General features: G+C 37.4%; 1 protein-coding gene across 1 annotated transcript in view; it reads right to left on the bottom strand.

The window, feature by feature from the left end:
- LOC108248787 (sphingosine kinase 1) overlaps positions 1 to 1,018 on the bottom strand; it is a 55,196-nt gene extending 54,178 nt beyond the window's left edge. Inside the window, exon 1 of the mRNA XM_017437766.3 lies at positions 457 to 1,018. Coding sequence (XP_017293255.1) covers positions 457 to 883 — 427 coding nt within the window. The 5' untranslated portion in view covers positions 884 to 1,018. The remainder of the gene's footprint in view (positions 1 to 456) is intronic.
- Between the last annotated feature and the right edge of the window lie 12,058 nt (positions 1,019 to 13,076).

The following is a 13,076-nucleotide window of genomic DNA, read 5'->3' as shown; positions in this document are numbered from 1 at the left end:
GCAGAAACATAAAAATATAAATAAAATAAAAAAATCCCTTGTGACAATAAAAGTTCTTTGCTGCTCGAAGTTTAAAAATATTTTGGAGGTACAACTTATAGTTTTTGCACAGCCATTTGAGTTTACCTTTTCAGTCCGTTTCTTAGGTTTATTGTCAGGGAGTGACAGACAGGTGTGTGGTTACCATGGTGACCCTAATGAGCCATTGGCAGCACCTTTCATTTGATTTTTGTTCTCTTTACACCCTCCATTCAAATCAGAATTCTGTCAGCTTGAGATTAGAAATCTCTTCAGAAGTTTTCTAGTTTTTGTTGACATTATAATGGGACAGGAAAGTCATTTAATTCTTCTCGGGGTGCTTCGTAGAGCTCCCGCTGAATGACGGTCCCTCTCAGCTGAACTTAAACCCGAGGAGCCACCGTGAGGGTTCCCCCCTGGTTGCTAACCAACACTCACCGTCTCTGAGGGCTTGTTGCCGGGCAGAGCGTTCTCGAACGGCGCGAGCCCACTTCTCTGCCTCCTCCAGGTTAGCGAGCGGGTCCTGCAGCGCGGAGAGCCGGAAGCACTGCTCCACTCTCTGCCGCGACACTCCGGAGTACATCCAGCGGCGTTTCAGCGGGTAGAAGTAGGCTGCGAAGTACGCCGACCGGTCCGCCTTGTTGTCGTCTCCCCTGTAAGCCCGGCAGCCGACGCAGTCCTTCAGACTCAGAACCACCTTGTTCCGTCCGACAGGTGCCGACGTTAGCCTCTGGACGACCAGGTCCCTCTCGGTCAGGTTTACGGAACACCTGACTTTTCGGCTATTGTTCAGCGTGAATTCCCCGTACAAGGTGACCGGACCGGGGTCGGTTATTAGCTCGGACTCAGCTCGCCTCTGGTCCATCCTGAGTTGGGGGACCGGGTTCGGGATAAAGCTGCAGTCACTCTGTCACATAGCTCACTGCCTGGTATGATGCGAGCGAAGCGCAGAGACTGACTGACTGTGCAGCCTCCTCCAGCTCGGACCTTTATCAAGAGTGACGGAATAAACACTCCGCATCCGGTTGGATTTCAAAATAAAAGCCACCCACACCGCCTGTTCATTACCTGTCAGGACACTGAAGTTTACATCAATTTACAATATCTACCTGTTAAACATAGATTAATTATATGTTTTGACATGCTTTTTACATTTATTCAATTAGCTATTAAATCGCAATTTTAACTGACAGGCAGTGTTTTACAAAGCAAAACGTCTATACTAGACGTGATGATTTGGTCATTACTGGACTGGATATCAAACACAGGACCTATGCAAGAGCGGCTGCTAACATAAACACTACAGAAGATTCTCCACAGGAAGAACTGCTCACCCTGGAGCAACAGGTTGTGACTTTTTTACAAAACAAACACATTGACATCAAACATGATGACATCTCCATCTGTCACACCTTGCCTAACAAATCTGATAAAATCAAACCATCTATAGTTATCAGATTCATCAGCAGGAAATCAAGAAATAATTTAATTATACAAGCAAGAAAACTGAAGGGAACAAATGTCTACATAAATGAACATTTAACTAAAAAAAATGGAACCATTGCAAGAGAGGCAAGGTTGCTGAAAAAACAAAAAAAATTAGCTGCTACTTGGACACGGAACGGAAACATCTGGATCAAAATAAAGGAAGGAACACAGGCCAGAATGGTTAAAGAACTTAAAGATTTGGAAGTATTTAAATGAGTTAAAGAGGAGACAAACCACAAATTTAAATAGCTGAAATAACTTGGTAAAAATGAATTAACAATAAAACGGAAAATGCAATATATCCAAAAATATGACAACATATGAAAACTTGGAGTCAAAGGTTTATAGTTTAGATGATGTGGTTGATCCAGAATTCTTTCCTGTAGTTAACGACTCTGAATATTATAATGAAGAGCAATTTAAGAATATCATTACAACAAACGGAGGTCTTTCTATTATCCACTTCAATAGTAGAAGTATAAACGCAAATTTATCAAAAATAACAGATTATTTAAAACAGTTAAACAGAACTTTTTCAATAATAGCACTTTCAGAGACATGGCTTAATGATTCATATATAAATAATATTCACATTGAGGGGTATGAATTATATTACAAGAACAGAAGCAATAAAAGGGGTGGTGGAGTCGCTCTACTTGTTAATAAGGAAATCAAATGTAAAATAATTAATAAAATGTCATTGATTATGGATAATATAATGGAAATAGTAACAATTGAAATAATAAATAAGAATTCTAAAAACATAATAATTAGTTGTGTATATCGATCACCAGAATCAAACATAGAGCTATTCACAGATAAAATTATGAACATCTTTGTGGGGAGTTGTAACAAAACAGTTATTTTGTGTGGTGACTTTAATATTGACCTTGGGAATAAAACAGACTCAAATAATATTGGTACATTTATAAATTCAATGCACAGTTTAAATCTTTATCCCCTGATATTAAAACCTACCAGAATCACAACTCATAGTGCAACAATAATTGACAACATTTTTACAAACATAACAAATGGAGAAGTGATTGGTGGTATTTTAACAACTGATGTAAGTGATCATTTACCCGTTTTCATGATTTATAAAAATGATCAATATAATACAAAAGCAGTGACAATCAAGAAAAAAATAATAAATACATCAAAAAAGGCTTTGGATAAATTAAAGAATGATTTGGGAAAACAAAACTGGAAGGATGTATATGTTAATGATGTAAACAAAGCATATGATATTTTCATGAATATCTTGGGTGCTTTATATGAAAAGAATTGTGTACAAAACAATTACACAAAGAGAGACGTTGACAAACCATGGATGACAAAAGGGTTGAGAAATGCTTGCAAAAAAAAGAATAACTTGTATTCATGCTTCCTGAAATTAAGAACAAAAGAATCGGAAGATAAATACAAGAAATATAAAAACAAGCTAGTATGGATTATAAGAAAGCATAAGAAAGAATATTACAGTGATTTATTAGACAAAAGTAAAAGTGATATGAAGGCAACATGGCAAATAATGAATAGTGTTTTGAAAAATAAAGCAAAATCAGGTATTTCACAATATTTTGTTAAAGATGATAATGAAATATATGATCAGCATGAAATTGTAAATGAATTTAATAATTATTTTGTGAATGTTGGCCCAAGTCTTGCAGCTAAAATACCAATAGTCAAGACTGTAAGTCATACAGTGATGGGTTGTACAGAAAGTATTTTTCTTGATGGAACTGACAAAGAAGAAATTATGAATATTGTAAAAAATTTTGCAAACAAAAGATCTAAAGACTGGGTTGACATGGACATGATGTTTGTGAAGGAAATAATGGGTTGTGTTATTGAGCCGTTTACATATATATGTAATTTATCATTTTCAACTGGAATATTTCCAGATAATATGAAGACAGCTAAAGTAATTCCTCTCTACAAGAGTGGTGAAAAATGTATGTTTACAAACTACAGACCAATATCCCTGTTACCACAGTTTTCAAAAATTTTGGAAAAACTGTTTGTGACCAGATTAGACCAGTTCATTGATAAACAAAATATTTTAAATAACAATCAATATGGTTTTAGAGCAAATAAATCTACATCAATGGCTCTAATGGACTTAATAGAACAAATAACAACTGCTGTTGATCAAAAACAGTGCTGTGTCAGTATTTATGTGGATTTAAAGAAGGCATTCGACACCATTGATCACAATATTCTCCTTGAAAAATTGAATAAATATGGCATAAGAGGCCCAGTACTACAGTGGGTATCAAGTTATTTATCAAACAGGAAACAGTTTGTCCAAATAAATGATATAAGATCTGAACTCTGTGGTATCACATGTGGGGTTCCTCAGGGTTCTGTTCTTGGACCAAAGTTATTTATTTTATATGTGAATGACTTGGTGAATGTGTCGGGGTTGCTTAAATGTGTTTTATTTGCTGATGACACTACATTTATTTGTTTGGGTGAAGACATAGAACAGATGTTGGAGATGATGCAGACGGAATTTGTAAAAATACAAACTTGGTTTAAAGTTAATAAATTATCGTTAAATATAGATAAAACTAATTATATGATATTCAGTAATAAAAAGAGAACTGTCAATGGTACGTTTAAAGTTGAAATCTGTAGAGTCAGTGAGGTGAAGTTTCTGGGTGTCATCATTGATGAAAAGTTAACATGGAGAGCTCATATAGATTATTTAAGAACAAAAATATCAAGATCTATTGCAGTACTACATAAAGTAAAGGACATATTTAATGATAAAGCACTATTTATATTATATAATGCAATAATTGTTCCACACTTGATTTATTGTATAGAAGTCTGGGGGAATGCATGTAAAACTATTACTGATCCTATTTTTATTTTGCAGAAAAGAGCTGTAAGAATTATCACAAGAAAGCATTACTATCACCCATCAAATATATTATTTCAGGAATTGGGATTGTTAAAATTTTATGAGTTGGTTGATTATTATGTTTTGCAGATTATGTATAAGGCTCATAAAAATATATTACCTATGAACATTCAATTAAATTTCGTTAAGAGAATAAGTAATTATAATCTCAAGGGACTAGAAATATTCATAAAACCTAAAATTAGAACAAACTTGAAGGATAAATGCACTTCAGTCAGAGGAGTAAGATTATGGAATGGTCTGGATTATGATTATAAAAATGCTGGTTCAATTAATTCATTTAAGAGAATGATAAAAGTTCATTTGTTAAAAAACTATGAATTTGTATAATTTGTATTGTAGGAGTTACTGTTTGAGGAGTTGAATTTTCGTTTTTGTTTTATTTGATGTTATTTGATTATTACCATTTTTGAAATTGATATTATTATTATTATCATCATTACTATTATTATTATTATTATTATTATTATTATTAAATAGGGGCAGATGTTATAAGATTTTTTTCTTCTTCTGCTACCTTTCATTTTTTTTGTTTGATTTGCATTTTTTTGTATGTGAATGTTTTGTTTTTAAAATGAAAATGAATAAACTGAATAAAAAAAAAAAAAAACTTTACAGTGTCAAATCTTTATTCTTTAACTTCCGTATGCTGTTTTTTTTATTTTAAAAAGCTAGACTAACCAAAACATCCAGCATCCTAAAGCCATGACAGTCAAATTAATAATCCAGATTTTTCACCACATTTCTCTGTCTCTCAATCTAAATGAGGCATTTTTATTTTAATCTTATTGGTGCCTGTCATAGAAAAGTACCAAAGCTAAGACAAAAATGGCTATAACTCATTCATTTTGGGAGACATTGAGCTAAAATTTGGTGTGGTAGTAGCTGACAGTGATCCCTAAAACACTCTGACTGCTAACAGATCCCATTTTTTGTCTGTTAGCAAAATATTTCATGAATCACTCAGCAGCTTTTATTGAAACTTTCAGAAAGTAATCATTGCATGCACATCTACAACTGATTAACTTTTGGAATCATCCTTATTTAAGATGGCTGTCAACAGCTAAACACACCTTCATAAATGTCTTTTTTTCCCAGACAATTCTTTTTTTTTACTTTTAAATAGTAAATTACACTGTTGGTAATTAAATGTTGGAAAGTCAGTGCGTAAAAAAGATTTATCTCTTGATATTTTCATGAGCTTCCTAATTGATGGTGAGTTTTTTTCTCCACCAGTTGCTTCCAACAAAGATTATTTTTACGTATTTGTTCTTAAATTTAAGTGTTTCATCAGTCAACTGACATGGGAAAGAAGAAAAACAGTGTAATCTTAAGTGGATCAAAAGGCGGATGCCTATTTTCCACACAAAACCAGATTCAGCTCAAACTGTGGCAATCAGCAGCTCATGCTCTGAAATATATTAGTTTTATAGACATTTTAAAAGGTTTTTTTAGATTCATTTTATGTTTATATATTTATATATTTTTTTTACCTGGCCTCTGCAGCTGCAGAGAACCAAACTGTTTAGTTTTAGGAGAGCATGGAAAAGCAAAGTTATGTTGCCCCCAAGTGGTCATTACAACAAAAGTCTACATTGAAAAAAACAATCTTTTTAGTTATTTATATTTGCCTGATATTTGTATTGTAATGTATTTATTATGTGAATGTAATGTATGAATCTATAAAAACAGTCACCTTTTATCTTAAAACTGGGTTTGCAGAGGTTTTTGGACTGCACTGAACAGTCTGACAGTGGTCTGCAATCTTTACTGTCAAATCCAACATTTTTGCCCTTTCTCCTACTGAAAATCATTTATTTATCATTTATTTTGTTTAGTTTGTTAGATGAAGAAGCTAAGAAAAACTGCATTCAATTTGCACTATTTACTGGTATTTTTATGTTTGGACAAAGGAAAAGGAAAACTCTTATAAAGATGCAAAATAATACATGTATACCCTTTTTGATCAAATGTAGACAGATAGGATTTGTCATCAAGAAAGTACTGTGGTGGAGTATGTCATACATTATAAGGTAACCCCAAACTAATTTTTCGCTTCAGGTTCTGTAAAACAGAAACAAGTTTCCTTTAGAACAGTCTGTATATACTACATGCACTAAAACTACAAATCCCACAATGCACTGGATTAAATATTGTGTAAATCAAAGGTGAAAGGTAAAAAAAAAAAAAAAACTGATCCAAACACTGGTGACCTTACAGCCAAGTGAGGATGTCAGAGCAACACAGAGTGTGCTGAAATTAAATTAAAAGCTGCTGATGGAGAGGGATTCATAAAAACTATGTATTTTCATTTTTTTTTTCAATGAGTTATTTTTGGTCAGTCCATCACAGAGATAAACAAGCCACACACATTCCAAAATATTATGAACTGGCAATTAACCTAACATTCACACTCACTCTTTTCTGTGACTGGGAAAAACTGGAGTACCTGGAGAAAACCCAAACATGTTCAGGAAAAACATGCAAAATACATCACACATTTCAAACAGGAGGTGTTTGACCCACCACCCTGTCATTAGATTTAACATACTTTTTGATGATTTAATGATTACTTTGTAAATGTGGGGCAGAAACTAGTGGAACAAAGAAATGACTCAAACCTACAGGATGGGACCATGGAAAATGATATAACAAGAAATACATATTCAATGAACTTGAAACCTGTAGAAAAAAAATTAATTATTGAAATAAGTAATATTTGTAAGAATAAGAAATCAACGGACTGGAATGGAACAAACATGACACTTATTAAGAAAATAGTTGATGATATTGCAGATCCGCTGACCTACATCTGCAAGTTGTCATTCATAACTGGAGTATTCTCAAATTCAATGAAAATCGCAAAGGTCATTCCGCTATTTAAATCTGGCGATAAGCATATTTTTTTTTAAATTACAGACCCGTGTCCCTACTTTGTTAGTTTTCTAAAATGTTAGAAAAAGTGTTTAGTAAAACAGGGTTTCCCCCAGCATATTATAAGCCTGGCTGGCCGCCAGGCTCCGCTGAGCAAGCCACCTGGCTAAGCTCTGCTTGTTTATTATGAATACGTCTCTTTTTATACACGTTTTTTTCCACCCGCACCCCCAAAGCCATTACCTTTATCTACATCACCACGCGAGGGTACGCGAGCCAACAGTGACGCAATGAAATTAAATCACACTGGAGAGGCTTGTTGTCTTTTGTGAAGGCCTTTGCAAGAGGAGAAATTCCCAACAGCTCCTAACGGCGTGCTGTCCAGGAAGATCTGCCCGCTTACTTGGGCTTTCTCTTTTATTAAAGGAAGAAGAAAAAAGGGGTTGATCTGAGCCGGGCAAAACCGGTCCAGATCATAACAAAAACACATAGCATAATCATAACATATCTCTGTTTGGGAGAGCCAGATGGTGTGGCGCCCGCCGTCTGATCTTCGCGTCTCATGTAGGCAGTTTTACACATGAGCACAAAGGCTGATAACTTTAAAAAACCCTAACATTCCCTCCTGTTTATCAGACTTTGTTGGAAAACTGGAACACAAAGAAATTATTGTCTCATAATTTAAAACTCATAAAAGGAACAAAATGTTAAATTTAGAAAACATAAAAATAAGAAAAAATGGTTAAAATTGTAGTCATAAACATAACACAAATTGTACAGCAAATCATGAAAGCAAATTAAAATGAAATCATGGAATCATTAATCAAATGAAATGAAATGGAATCATATGAGTGGAAAATTCAGAAAGGGAAATATGAATTGAGAAACAGAAAACACAAAAATGAACAACTTATAAACATCCATCAATTTCTGAAACCTTAGTTGTAAAAACATCAATTTTAAATCGCTGCAAGAAATGCTTCTGTTAGGATTCAGTTTTGTTTGTTCCCCTGTGTTTGATATTTGTGTTCTGGTCTCCTTTGTGTTTGGTTTTATTGTGTTTTCTGTTTTGATTATTTGGTTCCTGTTTATCCTTGTCTTAGTCAGGGGTGGAAATTAAAAATTTTGTCCACCAGCCACTATGGCTGGTGGACAAAATTTTTTACCAGCCACTCAAATATTTTACCAGCCACTATTTTTTGTTGTGACAAAAAGGTATTTCATATGATGATGATGATGATGATGATGATGGAGGTGGGTGGAAGCAGTTGTGCTGCCCTACAAGCTGAACAACTCCTCTTTCTGGACACTGCATGGAAATAACTAGATTTTTCTTATTTTTTTTATTTTAAGCCATTAAAAGATGCATATCTGTACATAAAAAAACTCAGACAAGTGCAATTTATTTCTGTGGCGTGTTTTTGAAGTATTTTTTTTGTGCTTTTGTAAGTTTTTGTATGTAAGTTGTAATGTTTTTCAGACACTTGTTGCTTTTAATGCATAGATCTATTTGTGCTACCCGCTTATATTTAACAGGTAGGATATTCTGATGAAGGAAGGGATTTTTGTGGTTTTAGAAAGGTTTTCGTCGTTAATGGAAACTGCTATCAGCTAACTTCGCTCCTCTTGTATCAGAAATGAAAAATTAGAAATGCACACTACGTGTTGGGAACCTGTGTTTGTTGACTGACTTTTATTTGTCGGGCTTAAGAGACAAAAGTTGAAAAAAGATTGATTCTCTTTGCGTTTAAAATAACGCAAAACAGCGTAAAAAGACCTCCACACAAGACCTTGTTTATTTATTTTATTTTGATAGCTGCCGATTAAACTGAAAGTTACAACATTGACATGATTATATGAGTAGTTTTTACCGAGAAATCGATCAGAAGCGCAATGAAAATGGTCAGATCCGCTGGATCCACCTCTGGCTGCAATGCGCGCTCCCGACACAGGGGGAACAGAATTTCGCACAAGACCGGCCGTAGGCGCGAACGTACACTGACCGACGTCATGACGTCATTGATTTAGTTTAAAAAAAACATTGTTTAACTTTCGGTTCTTCCCTCGACTACTCTTGAAAAACATTTTTGTTGTCTGCCACCCGCTTAACTCCAGAAATGTTCCGCCACATTGCTAATGCTACTCCTCAAATTGTTTCTTCTTCTTCTTCTTGATTTTTATTGGTGGTTGGTAAACAACTGAAGGAATCAATACCGCCACCAACTGGTAAAGAGTGTCTGCTAAACTTTTCTCCTTCTTGAATTTAGCAGCAACTCGAGCACATTGCTGCCCCCTATATGTCAAGAGGACAAATAACACCTTTTCTGTTCAAACCCGCCTCAACCCGCCACAGTGGCGTGTGTGTTGATCAAATTCACCCACCACTTCAAATATTTACCCGCATTTGGCCGGTGGCGGGTGCTAATTTCCACCCCTGGTCTTAGTTCAGTTCTTGTTCCTCGTGTCTGTTTCCTGCTACACTCACTTCTCCTCAGTCAGTCTCTGGTTTTCCTGTCACGCCCATCTCCACCTGCCTACAATTGTAATCACTCACCTGTGTTCACTTCCCATCGTTATCCTGTTTTTAAAACCCGGTCACATTCTCTACCTCTCTGCTGGTTCATTGTCATACTTTGCCTCCCTGATGCGCTGTCCTTCCAGTTACTCGTGCCTCGTCGTCTCCCATGCTCTGTTCGGTTCTTGTCTTGTCTCAGGTCTGTTCATGTTTTGTTAAGTTAGTTAATGTTTTTGTATTTAGTTTAGGATTTGCTGCCAAGTCAGCCTTTGCTTTGGTTTGCCTTTTATTTCTAAATAAATTAGTTTATTTTTCAATATGAGTCTGCACTCAGAGTTCGCCTCCTTCACCCCACTCCATGGCAGCTTCTTAATTAAAACATCATAAAACAACTTTTCTATTCTTCACTAAGAACACAGGTCTGTTTCAGAATTAAATTTTATTATTCAGCTCCACGGAAAGGGCACAGTTTCACCACGATCGCAGCTCGTCATGGCCGCCAGCTGCATTTTCAGCAGCGTCTGGGTCACTGCTCTGGTCATCAGACTCCTAAGACAGGGGATGACACAACAGAAAAAACAGAGAGAACAGTAACAACAAAAAGATCACTGGGATAAACAGTTTTAGCAGCAGCTGCCACCAGGTCCCAGACTTCGGCCAGGACCACAAGTCGAATGGCCCAGAGCCGTAGGTGGCAGACTTCACATAACGGCGTTGTGGATCAGGCCTCCTTCCTCCGACTCATCAGGGATGTATGTACAACAGGCAGTCCAATAAATCTTGCAACCTCTGCTTTGATAGGCAGTCAGCAAGTCCAGAACAACGCGATTTTCCAGAACCATCTGACGGATGGCAGACAGCTCCTTTGTAGGTCCATTCATGGCCTTCAGTGTCATTGATGAGACGTGTCAAGGCATAACGGTTGGTTTCCACATGACCTCACACTTCTCCTGAGCCCACCTGTAGGAAGACACTCCGGAAGAATTTTTCCTCCTCTATTCCAGATCCTGAACTTCCATGGGACTTCAGTCTCGTGAGTCAGTCCTGCTGCCATCATCATCAACCCAGGGTCCGGTAAACAAACTGAAGTCCTGGCACAGGAGCAGGGAGAGGAAGATGGACTGTTGGGATGAGTCGCACAGCTGTGGCACTAGCAGGTCGTCTGCCTGGCCACAGCCTAGGAGCCTGTCCTGTCCTGTTTGGCCCGGACCGGCGCCACCGTTTTACTCCACTGAGGTGTCTTTTAGTCCTGCTGTTGAGGTGTGTGGGGGACGTATTGTCCTTCTTCAGGGCGAACACCGGGCTGGCCAGCAGTACCAGGGTGCACAAGTCGCCCCAATCAGGTGGGAGTGCTGTGTAGGTGTGGGGCCCACGCAGGAAGAACCAGTCGGTTAATATCCGAGAGCCCATGGGACCTGGTACAATGGTGCTGCACCCCGTTTTGCCATGTTTGCCATTTAAACCTAAAGTCCTTCTGTTCACATGTTGGTAACATTACATGGTGCAGTTAACATCAGTTCTGCAGTACTGCAATTTCTGAAGCTAGGAGTTTTGTCACAAAATGTAGAAATTCGTCTACACAGACTTTATGGTGCTCAGCCTAATTTCCTGCTGCCAGTATTGAAAACACATTTTCCCAATGATTCAGGTGCTTTACCTGAAAGTGAGATGATTTCTGGCAACTTCACGCTCTACTGGGGCAGTGGCATGAAGTCCTTCATGGGTGTGCAAGTTGTAGTTGTAGTTACAGTTGTTTCGCTCATCTTGGAGTAAATTGGGTTTTTTCTGCCGTCCAAATCAATGTTCTTTTTAGACTCACGGTTATGGCCAGCGTGCGTGCTCAGGCCATACAGTGTTGTTGGTCGAGTAAGATGTTTACTAGTACCAATCCAGTGCTGTGTGTGTGGAGTGGGGCCTCTGGGCACACACACATAGCAGTTAGTTTCATTGTTCACGTGGGCTGTCAGGTTCCTTAGTCGCCACCAGGAGTTTGTGCTGTATCCATGGGGGTGATACTCATCATGGCTTCTTTTGTTTCTTCTCTTCGGCACGGGACACGTCCGGTACCAAAGTAGAGAATCCAGACAACAGAGAATCCACCACTTCAGGTGTGGAGTCCTCATTGTGGCTCAGACTACAAAGACACACGAGCCCCTTAATAGCCTAATGGAACTGGGATCAGGTGTTTTCTTCACTGACGTTGAGACGCCTCACCTCTAAACAGTGAGGCCCCTTTGTAGTCAGACTTCCCCCAGTGCCGGTGCTTTTTAAGGGTCGAGCACTCTCTGCAGCTTACACTGGCTGAGCTGTATCCAGCTGGGCCTTTCAGCGATCTTCACTGCGGTGGATGTGGTCAGAAGACACTTGGACCGGTCCTTCCCACTATGGGCTGGCCCAGTTCTTTCTTTTCACTATCTTGATGTACCCCCAGTTTCCCGGTTGGACCAGAGGTGTGTCCTGCTGGGATACAGAATCAGATGGCAGTAAATTTGCATTTAACACGTTTTCACTTTCATTGTTCTTCTTCTATTTACTCTAAATCTGGTGAAAACAGTGGTAATTTGTATGGTCTTACATACATGATTTCAAAAGGAGTTAACCCATCTGGTGTCAGGGTGATTCTCATATAAAGTTTCACTAAGTCCAGACAATCTGGCCACAGTCTGCCAGTTGCCTTCATGCACTTTCTGAGTCTGCTTTTCACTGTCCCGTTCATCCTTTCAATAAGATCAGCGGACTGTGGATGGTAGGAACAGTGGTTCTTTAAAGTCATGCTTAAATAGTGAACTTGGTACTTTTAGCTAGATTATTCGTACCTTTAGTTTAGTAATATCATGTTTTAGCTTAATTATGTTGTACCTTAATTAGCATTTTATGTTTTAGCCTGGTTATCTTAGCGTTTTAATGTTGGTTTGCTTAGCCTTCTGTACATTTAGTTAGTTTAGTTTTAACTTCATCATGTTCTTATTTAGATTACCGTAGCTTAATTTTTTAGATATTGTTAGCTTAACTGTTGTTTAACTTAATTTTGTCTGTGCTTCTGTATTTGATTTTGATTGTCCTGTTTTTGATTTAGCATTTTCGTTTGTTTTGTAAAGCACTTTGGGTCGCCTTGTTGCTGAAAAGTACGATACAAATAAATTTCACTTCGCTTATTTCACTAAGTTTGAAGCGTGTTTTCTACGATTTGGTTAACAAAATATTACCTGTTATCGCTGTAAAGTGTCTGTGGAATACCATACACTAGTC

This window comes from Kryptolebias marmoratus, linkage group LG3 (genome assembly GCF_001649575.2).
Source record: "Kryptolebias marmoratus isolate JLee-2015 linkage group LG3, ASM164957v2, whole genome shotgun sequence".
Taxonomy (NCBI): Eukaryota; Metazoa; Chordata; class Actinopteri; order Cyprinodontiformes; family Rivulidae; genus Kryptolebias; species Kryptolebias marmoratus.
Note: the sequence above shows the minus strand (reverse complement) of the source record. Positions and strands in the feature narration are given on the sequence as shown.